At 39.4% G+C, this 22,912-nt stretch overlaps 1 protein-coding gene and 1 long non-coding RNA gene across 2 annotated transcripts; both read left to right on the top strand.

The window, feature by feature from the left end:
• The first annotated feature begins 218 nt into the window (after positions 1-218).
• On the top strand, positions 219-3,674 carry sox14 (SRY-box transcription factor 14). The gene has a single exon (XM_014975715.2). The coding sequence runs from the start codon at positions 1,932-1,934 to the stop codon at positions 2,649-2,651; it is 720 nt and encodes a 239-aa protein (XP_014831201.1). The 5' UTR covers positions 219-1,931; the 3' UTR covers positions 2,652-3,674.
• Positions 3,675-18,534: 14,860 nt separating this feature from the next.
• LOC148160017 (uncharacterized) lies at positions 18,535-21,374 on the top strand. The gene is made up of 2 exons (XR_015762774.1): positions 18,535-18,611; positions 20,204-21,374. It is a non-coding gene; the product is annotated as an uncharacterized LOC148160017 (long non-coding RNA).
• The last annotated feature ends 1,538 nt before the right edge of the window (positions 21,375-22,912 follow it).

Here is a 22,912-nt window from a genome sequence, read left to right as displayed (position 1 = left end):
TGTAAGTACAACGTTCTCATTTTAATAGTACTCTTAACATATGTGTGATGGAGGGAGGCAAAAAAGGGTCTTCCTCTCGTTTAATAATCACAGCTGAAAGAATCATACATCACACAGGCCCCCATTAGCCGGAGGGCTATTAGGCAACTACCCTCGTTTAAAAATTAGCATGTTAAAACGACTTCCCCCCACCCCCTCGCTGCCCCCCTGCCTAAAACCACACTGTCAAAGCGGGACGTCAAAGATGCAACAATTAAACACACCACGGCGCCTTTTCTGACGCGCTGTGATTTTGACGTCACACTTTCTGGCTGTTCGTAGTTCCGTCACTCGAACTTTTCCAGTGACTGGAAGTTCACGCGGAGTGAGGAGGGCGCGCGTGATGTCCAGCCGGGCCTATTTATTATCTGCAAGCACGCGCTTGTTTGTTAGGTCCGCCGTGTTTTTGAAACTATAAAGAAATGCTGTTCTCCTTTGCTATAGTAGCTTTACATGTAATGATTTTCTCGAAGGCAAATATGTCTTTTTAATATTTTTATTTATGAAGATTTTCTTTTTCTTTAGTTGTGAGATTTTGTGAAAACCGCTTTTCCGAGTGGGGAAAAAGAGACCAAAGGTACAAGTTGAACTTAAGTGTCCTAACGGTAAAATACAACCCACGGATTTTTTTCTATTTATTTTATCATTTTTATTATTTATTTATTTTACTATTTTCGTTTTTTGAGCTCAGCTCGCATTTTACTAATTATTACATTTAAATAAAACAATGTAAAATCCACATTTATTTTATTTTGTCCAGTTAATTCCACGCCAACCGTACGTAATAAATCCAATTCAGTCCAATTGTAATGCGATATATCCATTATATATAACTTTTAAAAAGTTCTTATAAAACACGGGATAGCATTTCATGACGGCCGATGTATACCAGAGTAATTTGGGTTTTAAAACTTTTACTTTTACTGTACTGATTACGTCAGCGCGTAATTACAAAGTCTCATCACCTCTTCGGATTGAAGTTGTTTTAACTAGAAAAGGTACTGAAAGCTCATGTCTGTTTGCCAGAAATGGAGAATCATCCCGTCACCCCCAGTGTGTGTGTGTGCGTGTGTGTGTGTTCATAACGTACACACACACACTCCCCACGTACAATACCCCCCACCCCCTCTTTTTTGTCTTCCTCAACCACCCTGTCTTTGTTTATGTTGTAATGTACATAGCCTATATTTTCTCCCTTTTCTTTGCAGAAGGTACTCTAAAAGCCGGTCTCGGTGCTGATTGGGCGTTCAGGTTGGTGAGTGAACGCCCTGCAGATTATGTCAGATTGCGTGCAGAAAGCAAACCAGCCCAGCCTTTGAACTTCACCGCTTTTGGCTCGTATTCACGCTCTTCCGCTCATTTCCAAGCCAGGTGCTTGACGACGAACCTCACAGAGGGAGAGAGAGAGAAAGTCTGTGATAGAGGGGAGAGCGGGGGAAAAATTATATATTATTATTACTAATAACAACAATATTAAGGCTGGACACTTTTTTATGACTCCTGCAAACCGAATGCGGAACGCTGCTTTTACCTTTGTGGATTTTTAACGTGTGCGCATCTTGCATGAACGTTGTTTTCTTTTTCCCTTTTCTGTTTTTTCCTCCTCCATGCCGCAGGTCTGACAGAGTTTTGAGCGGACTGCAGAGATCGCGCTTCAGTGTTTCACCTCGGGAAGAACCGATCGGGCGCTGGATCTTTCTTTTACTTTTTTTTTTCTTTTTTGCCCCGTTTTTCTTTTTCTGTCCCCAAGACGCTGAACATACTGGCATGACCGGTACCTGGCAATTACGCAGGTGAATATCTTCGCTTCCTTTCCGATAAGAACTTTTCCTTGTCATTACCGCTGGGGATAAAAAAGAAAGAAAAAACAGAGAAAGAAGTGAAGTTTAAAGATGTCGAAACCCGCTGATCACATCAAGAGACCTATGAACGCGTTCATGGTCTGGTCTCGGGGCCAGCGGAGGAAAATGGCTCAGGAAAACCCAAAAATGCACAACTCTGAGATCAGCAAGAGGCTGGGAGCCGAGTGGAAGCTGCTGTCCGAGTCCGAGAAGAGACCGTACATCGACGAGGCCAAGAGACTGCGGGCGCAACACATGAAGGAACACCCCGACTACAAGTACCGACCCAGGCGCAAGCCCAAGAACCTGCTGAAGAAGGACCGCTACGTCTTCCCGCTGCCTTACCTCGGGGACACCGACCACTTGAAGGGACTGCCCGTGTCGGCCGCCGACTCCCTCCTGGGCTCCTCGGAGAAAGCCCGGGCGTTCCTGCCCCCGACCTCCGCCCCTTACTCCTTCCTCGACCCGACCCAGTTCAGCTCCAGCGCCATCCAGAAGATGACCCAGGAGATGCCCCATACGTTGAGCACCAGCACTTTGCCCTACGCCTCCTCGCTGGGATACCAGAACGGCGCGTTCGGCACCCTCGGGTGCCCCAGCCAGCACACCCACACCCACCCGTCGCCCACGAACCCGGGCTACGTCGTGCCGTGCAACTGCACGGCCTGGTCGGCGTCCAGTTTACAGCCCCCGGTGGCTTACATACTGTTTCCAGGTATGACCAAGACTGGGATAGACCCCTATTCATCCGCACACGCCACCGCCATGTAACCCTCAAGACTCTTCTCCTCCTCTCCCCCACCACACACACACACACACACACACGGACACACACACACACACACACACAACCCATGTTTTTAATGTCATTTGAATACAGAAATGCATGTAAATATGTTACGGACAGCGCGGCCAATTAAAAAAAAGGCACGAACAGTGTTATCTGAAGGGGACTTGTTGTGGCAAAAATGAGGGAAAAGACGAAAAACTTAAAAAAAATAAATAAATAAATAAAATTTAAAAAAAATCCAACAAGTTCCTGTCCGGTCAGAGGAGCTGGAGTTGGATGTGAAGGACGGAGCGCAGTGAACTGTAAGAAATGTAAATGTTATAACGTTTATGGCAACCACAAAGGGAGGCCTTTAACTTTATTTATTATGTACATTTCAATGATATGCTGATTTGTGTTGATGATTCTGATACAGGCTACTATTTTTTTTTTTAAGAAAAAAAAATTGGCTGGCACAATTAGAGATCAAATACCTGTAAAGGCCTAATTAGTCGACTTGTTTTTCGTTTCTTTCTTTTTTCTTTTCTTTTTTTTTTTCTTTTGCAAATTTAGAATGACGTTTTTGGTACAGAACGTTCAGACTCATAGGCTGCTTTTTATACGGGTTTTATTATTTATATTTAACAAAAACATAATAATAAAAAAGAAACATAAAAGTAGACAGTCTAATTTAAGATGACAAAGCAGGAGAAGGGGGTAAGGGGGGAATCAAAATGTTTAATTTTTACCTTCTCAACGTGGTTCTGTGCTAATATAGTCCCAAACATCATTTCATTTGAGTTCTCTTTTTTTAAATTGTTTGAGTTCATTTTTTTATTTTTATTTTTAAGGATATCTTCTAATTGAATTCAAGGAGTTCTATGTGTATTTTCTATCTGAGATGGTAATTTAAAAGCTGTCATGTTATGGAAAGGATCCTGTATCTGGAAGGTTGATACCTCCGGCTCTTTGTTCAAGTGCTGAGCAAAGACTTTTTGAATAAAGACAATCTGTCTTCAACCAGGTCAATGCCCTGCATTTGTAGGTTATTGAGATAATAAGTAAGATAATTATCAGGTTGGCAACTACAAAAAAAAATAAAATAAAATAAAATAAAAACATCACTTGCCAGATTGGAATAAAAAATATAAGTTTATAACATACAATATAACATAAGATTGCATATATATTTTTTACGATACATGATTGAAAGTTTGTCAATGCACTGATAAAAGCAAACCAATGCAATTTCTGTAGTCATTTGCAGAAATTAAATTTTTTTGTGGGGTGTGGAGGATTATTTTTCTTATTAATATTCCTGACTTTGAATTATGCATGTTTAGTAGTTAAATGAAAAATATAGAAAATAATTTTTAGCACTTGGTACTTACTGAAGTACATTAGTTAAAAATCTGACTAATTACAAAATATGCTCATTTCACCCTTCAAGTTTAAAAACAACAACAAACAGATTAATAATCCCTGAACAGAATTAAAATCGAACAATTTATTACATTTGTTCGAACTGTTTCCTTGACAACCACTAAAATGTGCTGATCTTTGACTATCAGATTAAGAAACTGCAGCAGGTTTTGACACAAAACTTTTTCAGCCCACAAGTCTTCCGACAGTTCTTGACTTTTATTAAAGTCTCATTTTAGTCATTATATAAAATATGTACATTAATCCTCTGTTGGACTGTGTGATAATATCTGATTGAACTGATTTGTTGTGTTCCATTTTAACCAAAAATGTTAAAGTCGGACATCTCACCAAAATATATTAACTATTATTGTTCGAGTTTAACCGGTTGTTAAAAATATTCGATGCCTAATATTAATCACTTTTCAAAATTCCTTTTATCGGTGCGTGAATAACATTAGGATCAATCCCTCTCCAGTTTCTCTCTGGTGTTTAAGCTGTCAAGCCTCTTCAACTCAAATCATTTTCTCAACAAGGCTTAATTACCTCCGCATTTACCTGCTTCCTTCTCTCTCTCCATCTCTCTCTCTTCTTTCATTAATACTGATTCGTGTTGTTACAGAAGCGAGGTCCGGGCGTGTTGCGCTCTGCAGCCTGTAAACGGTGAAGGCGTTTTTTTTTTTTTCTGTGACCCCACCTGCGATGAACCGGTTTTTTTGATGTTTGACAGTTCACAACAAGAGGCCTCCCCCTGGAGGGATTCCGCCCCGTCCGACCCGTTTGACTGCTTAATCACTTCAAGGAGCCGCTTAATTATAGCTTTAATGGCATGAGCTGAATGCGATGGGATTTCTGTCTTTCTTTCTGTGTTTTTTCCCCGCTTAACTTTCCCTTTCAACATGTCCGCGTCGAGCATGCAGCGCTGTATCACCCCACTTCTTTTTTTCCTTCTTTTTTTTGTGCGAGTTTGGCCTTTACAGCAGGACTTGAGTGGGAATCGAACCCGCGTTTTTCTTTTTTCTTTTTCCTTTTTCTATTTATTTTTTTAATTGTCAATGCGTTTGTTGCGATTCTTTTGTTCAGTTTGGATGACAGCTCAGCCTTCGTCGAGGAGGCTCATATAGTTTGGCTCCCATTCGCAGTGTGGCATTAATTAAAAGAAAGAAACATGGTGCATTCAAATTATTTACTTATCTGCCAAGAACATATGGCGGATCGGCTCCCGTTCTCTGCTATTCTGCCCGGGGTGCAATCCAGTCCTGGGGAGGGAGGGAGGAGGTAGGAGTATGGTGGTAGGGGAGGGAAGTGGGGTGATTTTTTTCTTTAATTTTATGACAGACTCAGCCTCCTTATCTGTAGCTGTAAATTAGGATGATACCTTATTGAACCCAAGTTTTACATCAGCTCCCTGAAGCATCCCAATTCAGCTCCGAACTGACGCTGTTATAATTACTTTCAGAGCTGGAGCCACACAGTCGGTCATATATTTAAGAAAAAAAAAGAAAAGAAAAAAAAAAACACTCGTTCATATCAAATCAAATCTTTTGTTTCAGCTTTCAGATTTGTTCGCCACACCTGTAATTATAAAACTTAGTCACGGAAATTGACTGCGGTTACAAACTAAATACCGGTACAAAAAAAAAAAAAAAAAAAAAAAAAAACGGTCACTGAGAGGAATATAATGGGGAGGGAAATTATTATTTTAAATTATAGCGGTGGGGGAGGGGGGTGCGTTTAACCTGCCCCCCCTCACTCTAAACCCCCCACCGCCCCCTCCTCTTTGACGTTTTTTATTGCCGCACAACAGAGAGAATTCAATCCGCCTTATCTCTCCAGGACTCCTTTTCAGCGTCAGATCAGAGAGGGGAGAAAAAGGAGAGGATAATTGTTCTTTATTTTATTTCATTTAACGCGACAGCCGCCGCTTTCAGGTCATTTATATGCTTCATTTAGCGATAAAAGCCAACGAGGAGGAGGAGGAATACAGCCCGCTTTGACTTCTTTCATTATATATATATATATATATATATATATATATATATATATATATATATATATATATATATATATATATATATATATATATATATATATCCTCTTACATACCTAATACTGACAACAGGGAAACAATTTTTTTAAAAGTCAGATGGTATAAAATAGTGAAGAGGTGGGCAGTGTGTGTGTTTCTAGTATTGTGCTTTAATTTAAGCTGTGAAATAATGATCAGTGATCCCTATCAAAAAAAAAAAGTTTTGTAAATAAAGACAATGTCGGCTCGCGCCAGATAAGTCCTAATATATAAAAGTAGGGACTGGGGTATATTCTCATTTCAGCATATTAAATATTGTCTCTAAGAGACCCCTCCCCACCCCACCCCCAAATACCCACTCCCCCCTCCAAAAAAAAAAAAAAAAAAAAAAAAAATCATCACTGGCTAAATCCTGCTCTATCTAAAATTGAATCTGGGATACCATTTTGACGGGAGGAAAAGTAGAACCGTACAGTTCCTGTTGTTTGAAGACACCGAGAAGAGGGGAGTTAGGGGGGGAAGCTTGAATTTTTGGGGGTCCCTGAATTCTCATTTGAAAGAAATGATGCTGATAAAGAAATAAAATAAAACAGATTGAGGGGCAGAAAGCAGAGGGAAGGAAGGAGGCTGCGGTTGTTTAAAGCCCCGCATCGGTCGGAAATGTGATTTAGACAAAGTCTTTATTTCCCCCCGGACTGATGCAAGTAAAAAGAAAAAAAATCAATCATCTGTTTTCTTTTTTTTTTTTTTTTTTTTGGCTATTTGTCGGACGATTGCGCGCGTGCACGCGGGGGTCTACGGAGATCATCAGATCACCGGACACGCGGGAGGCATCGGTGTTGATGTGATGCTTCATTTTGGAGACATGAAGCTGCAAGATCCGCAGACTTCACACTGCGCTCCACTTTCCTGCTCCCATCAGTTGCAGCGAGTCACAGTCACCTGACTTTTAATTGTTTGTTTGTTTATTTATTTTACAGTAGTGCATTTTTCCAAGTATTCTCAGTGGGAATAAATCCAGTGTTTGACCAACAGTGCTGACTAATATTCAGAAAGTAACCAGAAAACAAAAATATGCTTATGTTGAACTGTAAATGTGTCCAGATGAAAAATGCACCGATGCACGAGATCGGAATCGGGCCAGTTTTCCTTGGATTCGCTCTGATTGGTGATTGGCCTAAAAATACTCCTCCTATTTGATGAATGCTCAAAACTACTAGCATGTAGCTCCCTGCTAGCGACATATGTCTGGTTGCACATTTCCAGTTGATTTCATACCACCATTTATCAAATCAGAATATCTTTTTCCTGACAAGAAAAAAAATCAGGTCAAGTTGGTGAAAATTGGAAATAGGGAGCTGAAACAGAAATATATATATATTTTTCTTGATGCTTCTGTTTAATAATTATCCCTGATCTGATGTCTGTGCTTTCAATCTTTTCATCTTTTGACCCATTTCAAGTACATGTGGGTTATTAATTTTTTCTATGTCACCAAAAGAGAGAGCCACAAAGGCTTAAAAAATATCTGCAAGATGAATGGGGGTTTTTTTCTCCCCCATAAGAAATATATTTAATTTAGCATTTATTTTCCTTTCCTGTCTTTGCAAACCCTTTGGGTTTATTTTTAGGCCTTCAGAGTGAGGACTCCCAGACAACAATCAAAGTTTTAATCACATTTTTATATTTGACACCATTTGTTCTTAATTTATTTCATGCATCTTTAAGCAACATGTCCTTCATGTCCTTTCTTTAAGATTTGACTGCTTCATTGACAGAATGTTAGTTTTAGCCATTGATCATACTCTTGTCAGCCTTCTAAATAATAATATAATTGATTGTTTTTTTGCAGCTGGGTGTACATTGAGGTGTTTTTACTATTTTCTCAAGCTTTTTTTTTCATTTGACAAACTTCACACACTGAAATGCCTGAGCATTTGGGAAAAACAGCTCATGAATTCTCAGAATAGTTTAACAGAACCTCCTTACTTTACAACATGATCAGTATTTTATTACTAGTGTGTAGTCACATGATGGGAGGGCTACAGATATTAAAAAATCAAATAGTACAATGAAATTGCAGGGGTTCTTTTTTATTTTAGATCCACAGATATACATACAAATACAAATATAAAATGCTGCATTTATGAGAGACATGTTCAATTTTGATTCCCCAACAAAAAATCTCTCTCAAGTAGAATCCTTTAGGGTTAATTTACCCATCATTTCACAATAAAGTTCTCTTTTTCCTAACTAGACTTGACATTTTGTGTTTACATGTCAGGCAAATTCTGGGTTCTGCACTCGTCACATGTGACATTAACAGAGTCTGATTGGTAATCACCACACAGCTTTTGCTGCATCAGCTCACATGACTCTCCTTCTTTAATCAGGTCTTGGTTCCTTAACCAAACAATCCCTTCCAATTATCTCCACCGAAATAACCGGGTGGAAAAAAAAATGCCACAGCCCGTACGTCACACCACACACAAACTCCTACCGGAGTGAAGGCTGCAGTTGCTGCCATGTGCTGAACTTAGAGATGAATGTAATCACATTTTTGCAAAGAGGAGTCTTGTGTTGGGCGACAGCTGTGGACCTATGGGGGGAATTCTGAACCGGTTTGAGTTCGACCCGTCGGTGGCCAGCGGCTGCTGGGGATTTGGAAAGTTTAGGTAGAGTTAGTATCATAAAAGATCTTTAAAAAATATACAAGCTAAATCTGAGGGGATTGGTGAAGCTCTTTAGCTACAAATGTTCAGAGTTTGGTCATCTTTTCTGATCTTTGTCTTTATTTTTGCTTTGGGAAACTTTTTGAAAACACTACTGTTTCAGGATGGGGACAAGTTTGGTCAACTCCAATCACCATTCAAACAGTTTTAATAGGGATCCACTGATATGAAAATTTGGTGCTGATAACTGATATTTACTGATATTACATGTATTTCACCACCATTTTGAGAACTTGGAAACAAAAAAAAAAAAAAAACATACACACCACTGACTACTCTACTGCATTTCTGCTTCAGTTAAGCTAGCCATGTTCCTGTGCTGCATTACCTTACTTTTCACTTTCATTGTCATATGACCAAACAGAAACCACATGACCACCTTTCCCTCACGCCTCCAGAAACAAACACCAACAAGAAATTTTCTTGACAAAAAACGAAGTCAAGTTGGTGAAAATTGTCTTAGATTTCACAATTTTCTTCAATTGTCAATTTTTGACAACCAAAAATAATCCATTACATTTGATATTGGCCCAAATGTATCCATCGAACCGATACAGATATGCTAAAAAAATTACTATCAACCGATACCGATGTTAGTGCCAATATATGGTGCATCCCTGATATTTTGACATCAACTCTTCTCTAGGTTCATCATTCTACATTAGAATTAAATTGTCATTCTTAGACAGAAATTATTGTCATCTTTTTGGTGTCGTTTTCAGCAAGTTTTCCCTCCAGAGATCATAGAGTTCTGCTTTCTAACCCTCGGTATGTCTAGAAATCTTTCTATGTTTCTACTCCTAATGTACAGAACATTCCTGGCCTTCTGTAGAGGTAAGTAAAGAAGTACCTCAAATACCATTCTGTGAGCACAGTTCTGGAAAGGGAGGATGCCGATGCACACACAGTTATTAATACTGCTACCTGGCTGATGCAGCGCCTCCAGCAGCCCAGGTTGAGGGCAGTCCGAGCCGATGGAATCCCTCGGTAAATGGGACGTTAATCAGGAGCGTCTTGTGCCTGAGCGTGTCTTCCTGGGCCAAATGAGATTAGAGGGAGTGGGATACAGCAAAAAAATGACGTGAGTGGGGTTCCAGGAGGTGAAAGGTAAAGGCACTTATCAGACGGGTTCCCCCTGGGGTCCTCCGACGGCTGACTCAATCAAAACCCTGCATGCACTTCTCACTGGATTAGACTAATCAGAAAGGAGCAGGGGATGTATGGACCACTTATCTGAAGGAAAAAAAAATCCAAACACAACACCAGGCTCTCTATTGCTTTGAACAGACCCTACAGAAATGTTTGTTAATTTGATTTATTACAGGATTCTTGTCGACGTGGCAATCTTCCATGGGATCATTAAGGAAAGGGGGCTCTTCCACTCACTGAAGGCATGAACTGTTTACAAGCTGCAAAGATAGAGGAGCCTTTGATGTTCCAAACATAACCCCCCCCCCCTCCCAACCACGCCCCCCTTCACTCGTCTTTAATAATTATATATTTACCACCATTATTTTTCCTAATTTATTTCCACCATTTGTTGTTTCTCGCACCACAACAGATCAGGCTGATGGAAGGTAGTCAGAATAACAAAGAGCCTGAAAGGTAAATGAATATTTATTACAGAGGGGGGGCTTCAGAGCCTGACGGCCGTTAGCATTCAAGGCAATACCAGAAAGATAGCAGCGATTTTCACACTTATGATTACCTTCAAAATTAATCTCTGTTTCTAGGAGGGATACTTGATGGCTGACTTGCGTTTATCTCTTATTCTCAAGAGAAAACAAAATAAATTTAACCTTGGAGTTTCAGATGTCTGATTGACAGAATAGCTGAAATAGGTTGCAAAAATATAAAATGGTGCAAAAACAAAAAGGCTGCAAAACCTTACTTCAGTCAAAATGAAGGCTACTAGAGCCAAAAAGATCCTTAAAAATACAATTCACTCAAATGTGTCCAATCAGAAGTTTTCAAAGCCATGACATCATCTTCTGGGCTTTCCGTCAGTGTTGGAAGAGATGGTTATATTTCTGTATGTACACTTTGCACAAAGAACCTTAATACTAAAAGTAGCTCCAGGTGACGTCATTTTCAGAAAACTGAATTTTTTTAAGTTGAAGAATTTTTTCAGAAATTTCACCTCAGATAAAAGTAATTCTCAAAGTAGCTCAGACCTGAAAAGAGCGGCTACGTGACAAAATGTTAGGTGTAGGGAGGAGGACCTTTAGTGAGCTGAAGAGTGTTGAAAGCAGAAAGACGGACAGAAAGGAGAAATTTAGTCTGAAAACTGGACAGAACAGATCCAACAGCAGGCTGTTCTGTTTGACGTTTACGTCACCATTTTGTGTTGGCCTTTTCTCAAGATCAGACAAGTTTATGCAAAGAGACAATCGCAGTGAAATGCGACATCATCGAACAGATTATGCAGTAAAATGACGAACATGGCGAGAAATTGTAACAAATCAAAAATAATGTAAATAACGTGTGATGACGTGTGATCAAACTTGTTGATGTAGCAACAAGTTAATCAGTTTGGCACAGTTTCTTAGTCATGTCTACCAACTGATCACTGGGGGGGTTTTGTGTCTTATTATGTTTCACATGTAAACCAATATCTTGATCTTATTGGTTGATTTCAGAAACACTCAGGTAGTAAAAGTTACCAGGCCAATACTGTATTTTTAAGAAAGTGTAATTTGTGTGATATGAGTTTCCTTTTATTATTTTGATGAAATTTGGTCCACACTCCTTACCAGTTGGTGGCAATAAAGCAGTCATAGTCTCCAGAAGACAGGGCTACACCTAGCAACAGGGTCAACCACATCTCCTCACTAATATGGGAATTTCTGTCAACTCTTGGAGTTTTTGGTATGAATGTTCAGGCCAAGATAGGAGCTCACTGAGAAGACTCTGAAAATGCTTGTTCGTACACTAATATTTAAACCTTTGACATTTTTTTCTATCATTATAATGGAATTGCTCAAATATGTGGTAATGTTGGTAATTCTAACACAACTGGTCAGACCAAACAAGAAAAATTTGGTCTGATTTAAAAATGGTGTGTGTGTGTGTGTGTGTGTGTCTTTTGTGTTCGGTGTATGTAAACTTCTGGTTTCAACTCCATCCAGGACTTTTGAAGACATGGCTCTCAAAGAGCTTTTACACCCTACCATGATCCAATGATAGTTATCTATCGGTAGATAGATAATTGGTTGATGAAATATGTTTGGTAGCAAATACACATGATGTTCTCAAAGTCGATGTACTAGCAGCAGAAAATAATGTTCCAAGTCTAAGGATTCAAGCAAGTTTGACACAAAGGGCCAAACTATGATGGTTACATGACTGGATCAGAACATCTGCACACCAGTAGTTCTTGTGGGTTTGGTCTCTGCCTACAGCGGTCATTCTCTATCAAAGGTGGTCCAAGGAAGGAACAATGGTGAACTGTCAAATGGATCATGGATGACCAAGACTTGGTGATGGATGTGGGGAGGCTCTCCCACTTGGTAAGTTCCAAGAAGTTGTTGAAGCGGTTAATGCTGGTTCTGATGCTACCCATGCTGACCCCTGTTGATCCGGGCAAGGGGCAACAGTGACTAGGGAGGTAGGGGTTCATCCTGTAACTGGTGGGTTACTGGTTTGAACCCTTGCTCTGTCCATCACAGTCACTTTGTCGTATTATTAGGCAAAGACACTTCACCCGCCTTGCCTGGTGGTGACGGTCAGAGGACCTGGTTGAATGGTAGCCTTACTACAGTGTGTGTGAATGTGTGTATGAGTGCGTGAATGACTGATTGTAGTGAAAGCACTTGGAGAATTCAGACTAAATAAAGCATTGGATCTGCTTTCAAAATGTTAGAACTAGATTCTGCAGCACAACTTCAGGGATCTAGTGGACTCTACACCGACACGAGTAAGGGTTGCTTGGTCAACAAAATAAGGGACTAACGCAGTAGTACGTGGTCATAATGTTGTGCAAGACTGGTGTAAGTTACATTCTTGACCAACTGTTGCACAGTTTTGAGTTTTGTACTAGTTCTTAAGGCTGCTGCTGTACCAGGTCTGCGGTTATCGGTAGCATAGCTGCTCTTTCAGTGGTTTCTCTGATCCTGAAACAGTAGGTGTTGCTGTAGGGCAACTCAAACTGCTACACCGCAGAAACGCCAACAGATGCAAACTGTATTCTAAGCCTACCTAACACTGACATTTCATTTTTTAAATATATATGTATCATTTTACTAAGAGTGAACTAGTCTCAACATTCTTCCTTTTGGCTCCTCCCATTTTTCAAACACTACTTCAGTTTTTTGCATCAGGATAGTAGTTCATAGAATAGAATAGACTTTATTAATCCCCAAGCTGAAATTAGTTATTAAAGCTACTCCATCCAGGGTGTTGAATATTAATAGTACAAATATAAGCATAAGCAATAAAATTTATAAAATGTACATGTATACCTAAGAGTGATGTGTAGGTAATTCAAATATGACTAAATATAAATAAATACACAAATGAATCAAATAAATCAATAATATCATTTTAAAACTGGTGTAGATCTTTGACGCCAGGTTTATTGACATCGCAGGTGTTTGTGCTCAAACCTGGGAAAATCAGTGTAAACAGTCCATAGTTTACATCCACCTGTGTGTCACTACTCTGGAGCGCTTAAGGTTTCTTTTGTTATTAGACACAAAGAAACCTGACAGGTCAGGTGTGTCTGCACAGACTTAAAGTAACTGAGTGTCTAATAACTAGACACAATGCATACAGACACAATGAGCTTTACTGGAATGCCTTGAAGTTGTTTTGCAATTGTAATCACCCAAATTAAGAGTAAATCCAACAACAGTCTCTGCTTCTTTTATCCAATGTTTACATCTGATCTCAGCACTTTCTACCTCCTCTGACCAGCTCTCATCTGTCAGACCTTAACAATGTGAAAGCTAAATGACATGATCGTTCAGATTGCAGAAGTTTAGAAAAACATCAGATGCAAACCCAATTCAGGATCACATCTGAACAACAAAATACAAACTTAAACTGACTTCATCAGTGTGCTCTCTGTTTGTGTCTCTTTCTTATAAGCAGCTTCCACAAGGACTTCAGTCTCACTGCACTTAAAGCCACCAGAGCCTGATGGGCTCCACAGGGAGTTTTTAAATATTCTGCAAAGCAATTCTCTCTGCATTTCCAGTTGGAGCCTAGATTATAATGAGCTACAACTACATGACTTTTTAGGTCGTTTTGCATGTCAGGAAACCAGCAGAATTAGCTACCTGTTGTGATCATGGATCAAACTGACTGTAGTTGCACTCAGGTTCCTTGTATTGGTAGTTCTGTACCAATTTACTTTCAACAGGGAACTGTGTTCCTTGTTGAAAGCTAATGCTAAGAGGAAAGGATTTATTGATTGTTTGTCACATTTCCATCCAATTGTCATTTCAATTTTGAAAATTTTAAAATGTTCCAAAAAAGAAAATGGCGTCTTTCCATCTCGTCGGGAGCAAAGCCTGACTTCATCAGATGTTAGCATGGCTATAGTAAGCAAGATGTAGCATGGACTATACCAGTCATAAAAACAAATAGAGACTCCCCTCTGTGCTGGAGGTTTGGACCAGGATTCTCTACGTCAGAACTTATTCAACAAATGATATTTAAAACTTTGCAGTTTCAATCAACATTACATAGATACTGTTAGAGCATCTTTTTATTTTAGATGAAAACAGATGCTTTCATCTGTTTTTTTCAACTGTAAAAAAACAGATGAAAACACGGCCAGTATCAGTTACAGACAGAAAGTCACATAACTGGTGATTCTCAGTGTTATGTAACATTATGATCTGTTCCACACCCTCTGTTCAGATCATACAACTCTGATAACTTCACCTGAGCTTAGCAGAGAGCAGCTGAAACACTAGTCATTAAATTTTACATTGTTCAAAACAAAGTAATTCTGTTCATGTCCAATTAACTGAAAGAGTACAAAAGTGTGACAAGCCCAAAGATCAACAAGTCATATCAAAATACAGGGGACGCTACTAGTAACCCCCAGCAAACTGTAGAGCATCAAACATGACATTTTATAGACTGTCATAAAATTATTGGGCAGATCATTAAGTCCCTAAGAGCTCCTTATCAAAATGTTTGTTTATAGCTTTCATAATCACAGTGGCCATTTTATCTGCCAATGGAACCAGTGCTTTTTCATCAATATTAAGGACGACAATATTACAGATAATATTAAAGATAAATTAATACGCTAGAAATGAATCAAAATGCTTTTCACAGTATTTGCAGGATGTGCAGTTTTAAACACACACACACACACACACACACACACACACACACACACACACACACACACACACACACACACACACCTCGGTTTAGTGTACAGATTTACCTCGCCCCTGAAAGAGCGGTGCCCCCTTCACTGTTAATTTGGCGATCGCAAAAGGAAACGATACGCGCCGCATGACACGGTTATCAACACAAAGCCGAACAGAGTTGATTATGCCGACTAATTATCCCAGCAAACGCAGAAAGCAGCGCAGAGCAGCAGATGAATGAGATATCAGCCTTGTAGAGGAGCTCGGTTCAACACATTGTTGAATAAGGTGCGACTCAGGTGCTTCTGTGCGTGGCGTACAAGTTGAATGGCTGAATTAGCTTTGTTTCTACTTATTGGAAAAAAATGTAACAGAAAAAGTGTAAGAATGCAACATATCCCACAGTATCTTGCTTTACCATTGTGTAAATACAGTTAGAGAATCTGATTCTCAACGCTTCCTGAAAGTACAGTATACTTTCTGATGTAACGGAAGTGAAACATTTTCCTTCTCCGAGCTCGGGGCAACAGTAAACAAGTCGCCTCCTTTAAATAAAGCTGAACAAATCGGGGTTGTCAGAATGCGGCGAAAGAGTGCCATGAATCCTGAAACAGATAAGTGAGGAACACACGGAGTACGGCGGCGGTTAAACTCGGGATTAAAACCAGTGTAACAAAAATCCGAATGAAAGCCGTGAACGAGTGAACATAAACGGCAAAGACACAGAGATTCGAATACAGTTTAAAAAGAAAAAAGCTTGTTAGCCGTGAAAGCTGTCCTGCTAATACATCCACTGCTGAGTCTGGAGCTCCGTGTGTGATGAGGAAAACTGGCTCTACAGCAGCAACACTGCTGCTGGAAGCTGCTGCTTGTGTTTACTAATGAACTGAGTAACGTTTCATTTTGCAGCTTCCTGCCTTAAAGTACAAAGATAGCACTGTGTTATAAAAATAATATTTTTTGGAAGTTGTCTATGCTTTTTGAACTGAATTAGGATTATTTTTGCGCCACTGAATCCAAAAATGACATCCATTTTTTTCGTTCAGGTCAGGCTTTTATCCTAATTTAATTTAGAGGAATCCGATCTTCTGACTAAACTGATGACATTTTTGACATTATCAGATCATTTAATATTTCTCATCCAAAAAAAGTTGTAGGAGAAAAAATTGCTTTCTAACAGATTGTATTAATGAAATGTCACAAACTTGGATTTCTGTAAATTGAATAATAAACACTGATAAGGGGAAGTACGAACATTACATCTTCATTGTGCAAAATTCTCCATCTCTTTTCTGTCCTGATGGAATTTTTCCTCCTGCTCATCATTCCTTCATCCCAGAATCTCAGGAAACTGATCCAGATGTGAGAACAAGTCATGAGTTATGATGCTCATCAAGGTTTTCCCCTGAAAACCTGCTAAGCCTGGCGGTTAGGCGATAGGGCCAGTCATTCATCCAGCAATCCGTCTTTTTTTTTTTAGTTAAAAAATGTTTAAAGTTGACAGGAAATTTGAAAATATCACTTGATAATTATTTGTTATTGGAAAATTGGAAGATTAATATCTAAACACCAACTATAAAGTCTTAAAAACATGCAAACATTTTAAAAAGACTTAAATAAATAAGTAATGTTTAGCCTGGTGGGGGCACAAGCAAAGCCTGGTGGCCCGCCAGGCTTATAATACACTGGGGGAAACCCTGCTCATGTTGCATCCATAGTTCAGAAAGTTGACCTGATGGAGCAAAGCCAATGTGATTTTTGGATTTAGTGCTTCAAAATGACCCTAAAACTGTTGAAAAACCCCAAACAATTTCTTTGGCTGTTGTCCAGTGTGATAATATGACACTGGACATATTATCCAGAAGGAGCATGAATTCTAAAGTGAGGTAAAATGCAGATGAGTGGTCAGAGAAAGCAGCAGGAACACGCCCATGTTGCCTCTGTCGAGGGATACATTTTGAAGCGCAGCAGACAAAGAATCCGCAGTAAATCTCGGATCAAACAACATCCTGAAAAAGTTGGGTCTCAGCTTGAATGGCTGCCGCCAAAGAGGGCTGCTGCTGGGGGAAGGAAGAGAAGATTGTCTCAAATGAAAGACACCCTATTGAAATCCTATTGAGCTATTTTCAGTGTGAGCCCCCCTCAGAAAAAAGCCAGAAAAAAAGAGTGCACTGGTAAAGGTCAGCGTAAACCCAGATCAGAGAACCTGAAACATGCTACAAAGATAAAGGACCCGGGGAGAAATATCAATTACACCTTGACATTTTCCACAGAGACAAAAGAGGCTTGTACAGCACCCTGCTGCAGGCTGGTGCTGGCCACGCCACTGCCTCTTCAGAAGTCCTCAACACTTTCACAGTCCAAATAAACCCTCACTGTTGTTGTTGTTTTTTTTTTTTGTTTTTTTTAAAGATTTGTAACATTACCTTTAAGTTATTTTAGTATATTAGACCAGAATGAGTCACAGCCGATGTTGGGTTTCACCATTTCAAATTCAAACAAATTCAAGTTGTCTTTCTTATTTTGAAGAGGCACACCTTGATGATTTCATGCATGTTTGAGAAATCCTTTAATCTCCCATGGCAATCATTCAGCTGTACAAAATGCCTGGGTGGACCTAGCTCCTCCTTCAAGATGCAGCTCCTCCTCTGAGCTGCAGTCTTTAAGCTTCCACCTCACAGATCAGCTGTCCCCCAGTCAGTTCCTTCAGACTAGCCACCTGCAATTACCAAACACCTGGTAAAACTGCACATCAGCTGAGCTCATTATAGGAGCTACTTCTCAGTGCAACACTGGTAAAAACATTGTTAAAGGGTTCATAGAGGAGCCATGTTGTGATCACTTCCTGAAGGCGGAGTTTCAGAAAGAGCAGAAGTTTTTAAAGAGACAGAGGCTCAAATTTCAAGGTGTGAAATTACAAAGTCAAATTCCTTTTACGTCATATTTGCTTTCATAGTTACTTGATTGTGCTATAAAATGACACCATGTGCCTGGAAAACACAATGCTGGCCCTTTAAGGATAACATTGTGACCCGAATCATTTCACACCACAAAGCTGCAACTTTTGTCCAATAAATAAATAAACAGCTTATTTCTCTCACCGTTGTGACATTTTGCAAATAGAAATAATTTTTAACTGAACTAAAGCAAAAGAAGTTTGGTCTGACTTTTTCAGTGAGAATAAAAGTTGTACGTGTCTTTTGTCAATTGTTTACTGCAGTTTAATAAATGAACACACTAAGTGGCAGCTAAAAACACAGAGTATACTGCAGTCTGACAGAGGAAAAGCATTCTGCAGGTCTGGGCGTTACCGTTAAAAGGAATGTGGACGAACAGCAACTGCTGGAAAAGCACAGCTCTTGACAGGTCCAGTGTCATCACCTCATGCAATGTTTTCAGAGTGGAGGATCAGCAGAAAACACACGTGATGTCACCAATGTTCGACAGGTGAGAATGTCAACATCTTTCTGCTAATTTAAATCCAATCTGCCACTTACACATAAAGACGTGCGGAATAAATAAATACCGAATAAGATTCAAGGCGTTTTGCATTAAGCTTCTTAGACGTTAAATATAGTTTCTTTTTTAACAGAGACAGAGAAAAGATTCATTTTTCAGAGAAAAAAGAGGATTAGATAGGTGGTTTTACTCTTCATTTTAACATTGTTCTGTGTTTGACTCAGATCTATTTTGTTTCAAAAAGATTATTGTTCTTGTTGCCCACATGGCAACTGATCTGGATTTGTTTGAAGATCTGAGTTTTTTTCATTGACAGATTGTTTTAGTACCAGGCTGCTAGTTCTCCACAGGCATGGAAATAGGTACAGAATCAATTTGCTTTATAAATGTTGTCGTCAATCTACAGGTGACTGGTATGAAAGCTTTGAGAAAATTTTATTAAATTTTGTTTTGTGTCTTTGGGAACAAACTTCTAGTTGCTAGAAACCTAGCAGGATTAAATTGGAATTCCAATACTATGATTCAAAGAACTCTTAAAGGGGCAGTATTATGTGTTTTCCAGGCAGATAGTGCCATTTTACAGTATGACCAAGTATGTTACGTTCAGTTGTTATAAAAAGGCTACGTATATCAAATATGACTTAAAAGAAAATTTACTTTGTAATTTCATACCTTGAAATTGGGCCTCCGTCTCTTTAAAACCTCCTGCTCTTTATGAAACTCCGCCTTCAGGAAGTCATTACAACTTGGCTTCTCTATTTACCCTTTAGCAATGTTTTTACCAGTGTTGCACTGAGAAGCTGCTCATATAATGAGCTCAGCAGATGTGCAGGTCCACCAGGTGTTTGCTAATTGCTGCTGGTTAGTCTGCAGGAGCTGAGTGGGGGAGTAGAGGGGCTCTGTGAGGTGGAAGCTCTGAAACTTGGAAATTGCAGCTCCCTGAAGGTGGAGCTAGGTCCATCCAGGCGTTTCGCACAGCTGAATGGTTGCCATATAGATTAAAGGATTTCTCAAACATGCATGAAAGAATCAAGGTAACACTCCAGGCATGTTTATGATGTAAAACCCAAGAACATATTGATTTCACATAACATTACCCCTCTAATATTAGCCCTAGATATTTTTTTCATTAATTGCCACATTCTTGTATGATGTGCCAATGATCAGGATTATCTAGAACCAAATTATCGCAGTGTTGTTTACCAGTCAAAAACATATTGGTAAAGGTATTTATATTTAGCAGAATTGACTGATTGTATCACCAATGATAGTCAGTGGTTTTCTTTTTTTCTTCTTCTTACATTCAACAATGATGTTTTATTATTTCAGTCTTATTTTGACACAGTTGACCTGAGCTCACATCTTCCATCTCTTCCCATAAACATTTTCTGAATATTTTTGGAGCGTATTATTTTTTGTTTTTGCAGTCTTATATTTTTCTAAGTCAGCGTACTTCAGCCACTCCCCCATGGCTAACCAATGATATAACTTGGCGAAACAGTTGATCTTGAGCTGCTATTTGTTGAAGTCTCTCCTCCTGACGCACTGCTGATCTCTTTTATGTTCCCAACAATCTCCAGTATCCCTTCCCAGTGGATCCTGTCAGGACATATCTGGACTTTCCCTCGCCACGGGCGACAGGTCTTCTAAAGAGAGCAGGAACAGGAGGTGTTTTCGCAGCCCTGGTGTTCCCTGTGATGTCTCGGTTGGGATGATAAATAATGTGTCATATGAAACATCAAGAATTGTACTCGCATGCGATGCAAAAAACATAAATAATAATAATAATAATGAAGGTGGAACAAGAAGGAAAAATGTTTTCTGTGTGTATTGTGTAACTCAAGGAAATTAATTACTTGAAAGGACTGAAATGAGTTTTATGACTGATTGAAGAACCACATCAAAGATTAGAAAGTTTCCCTCCAGGACAGTGATTTTGTTGTCTGCATTCGGTTTTACTGCCTTCACTTCTCTTTCATTAGACATGTATAATACTACATCGATAAGTACGCCGTTGCCACGGCAGCACGGTACTATTATAGGCTACAGGTTTCTCAAACTCAGATGGTCAGTATTAATTTTGGAGTCTAATGCTTTACTGTCTCTGTGAAAATGTGTTTTAGTTTTGTTCAATATGACAGTTTTTCCCGTTTTGTATTAACATTTCCAGTAGAAAGCAAGAAAATAAGCGGCAAGTAAACAAAATATAAACTGAAAAGTTTGCACACCAGAAAATATAAGAAAATATATTAAATTAGGACAAAACAGATCCTCTAGCCAATGATAATCAATCTATGATTTTATATTCATTTGTCACCTTATCTGAAAAAAAAAATCAATGCACCGCTCACCATCAGAAGCAACCAATCAGAGCCATGGAGGAGGGGCTTAATGCTGTCCACCAAGCTCATGTACTTTGCTGCTAAATGGAATAATGGCGAAGATGCAACTTACAGTTGTCATGATGGTGGGTTTGGTGAGGTGAGGGAAGACACAGGCAGACCCATCATCATCACCTTCTGTTCTTATTCTGTTCTTTTGGACAGTTTGTATTCTGTCCAAAAGAACAGAATACAAACAGGGAGCAACGGGGAAGACAGAGATGTACACACGACAAGGATCCGACAAGAGACAAAGACAACAGGTGGGACTGAATACACTGGGAGGGCAATCAAAGAAATGAGACACAGCTGGGAACAATCAACAGGGAAGACAGAGACTCACAGGGGAACAGGCTAATACACAGAAAAACCTCAAAATAAATTCACAGAAAACACAGATCACAACAACAGTTCCTGGAAAACTGTTTATTGGCTGTCATCACTGGCTATGCTAGCTAACTTGAGCATTCACAACAGGTTCTGTTGTGAGAAACTAGTTTTCGTGTAGCAGAGAGAGCAAGGAAGAGGGTGTGAGAAGCGCATACAAAAGTTTGATTGACAGCGTTAAGACCCTGGCGGCTCTGATTGGTTGTTTCTGACCAAGATGTGTATTCTGGCAAAAAGCAGAAGAACTAGATTTTTTTCACATCTTATCTGTCTCATATTATACTGTCAGGACATAATGACAGTTTTAATATGTAAAAAAAACAAACATATTTTTTAAAAAGTTACATAATGCAGCTTTAACCCAAAAGTATGAACAGTCAGTGTTGTATTATTACATAACAGACAACTTAGCCATGAATCTAGAGTTGCATCTTTAAGACACTTAAAGATACAACCTTCTGTCTGTTCCAAAGCCACCATTATTCCCCTTTCTCAGGTGATTTTATGTGGTTTAGCAGCAGAAAGTGATAAAAATCTGAAACTTTTGCACAAGGCAGAAAGTGAACTGAAGGATGACGCATCTTTCAGGTGCTAGCTCCCTGTAGAAGTTTTCTCCTCTCTCTTAAAGGCATGGCTTTGTCCCACCGTTTATATCTGCTGACTCGGCTCCTTTTGTCCCATTCTTCCACTTCTTGTTTTTTTGAGAAACACGTCGCACATTATGCGGCCATGGTCAGGTACAAGGACTGAAAAGAAAAGCTGCCAAAAGTTTTTTATCACGCACAGAAAGTCTAAAGAACTACTTACTGCATGAGACAAAAAGTCACATCTGACTCTGTGGAAGCAAAGTACAAAGAAACTTTTACACAGTTCTTTATACTGTTAGAGATGTGGCTAGACTTTCCATATGATTTTGCAGTGAAATAATAATTTATGTCTATTTGTTCATCTCTAGCATGAATCCTGTTTTGAACTGTTGTCTTATTTTAATAAAGCTTTGTTTTGTAGTGCTGTTTGCTATCAGCCCCATGTGAAGAAAATTAAGAATCATCAGAAGAACCATTACCAAGGCTTTCAAAGAGTCCATCCCATGATAAGTGTCCAGGGATTAAATGACCAACTATGTGGTTTGAGTCCTGCAGGCAGAAGACCTGGGGATAGAATCAAAACCTGTTGGAGGAACAACAGGTTTTAGTTCATTTGCTTAGAAAGTTTGTTTCATTTTGGGAGGTCTGATGTGTAATCAGACCAAAATGCAAACTCTGGTCCACCTATAAACCCAGGTCTTGGTTTGGTTGAAGTGATCTCTGGTGGTTTGAATGCTATACTGCAGGGCATTCTGGGTAAATATAACCAAAACAAACCTGTGTTTAGTACTGGCTCTTTGCCAAATCCTACAACCGCTAAAATCTGACGCCACTCCAGCTTTGATAACATTTCATGAAGAAGGACTCTGCGCACAATGTCTTCTTCAGAAGTTTTTGTGTCATTTCCTTCATTGGTTCTGAGTGCGGCGCCACC

Source organism: Poecilia mexicana, unplaced genomic scaffold, assembly GCF_051168715.1.
Source record: "Poecilia mexicana isolate PSO_F unplaced genomic scaffold, ASM5116871v1 scaffold_4, whole genome shotgun sequence".
NCBI lineage: Eukaryota > Metazoa > Chordata > Actinopteri > Cyprinodontiformes > Poeciliidae > Poecilia > Poecilia mexicana.
This window is presented reverse-complemented; position numbering and strand designations above follow the sequence as displayed.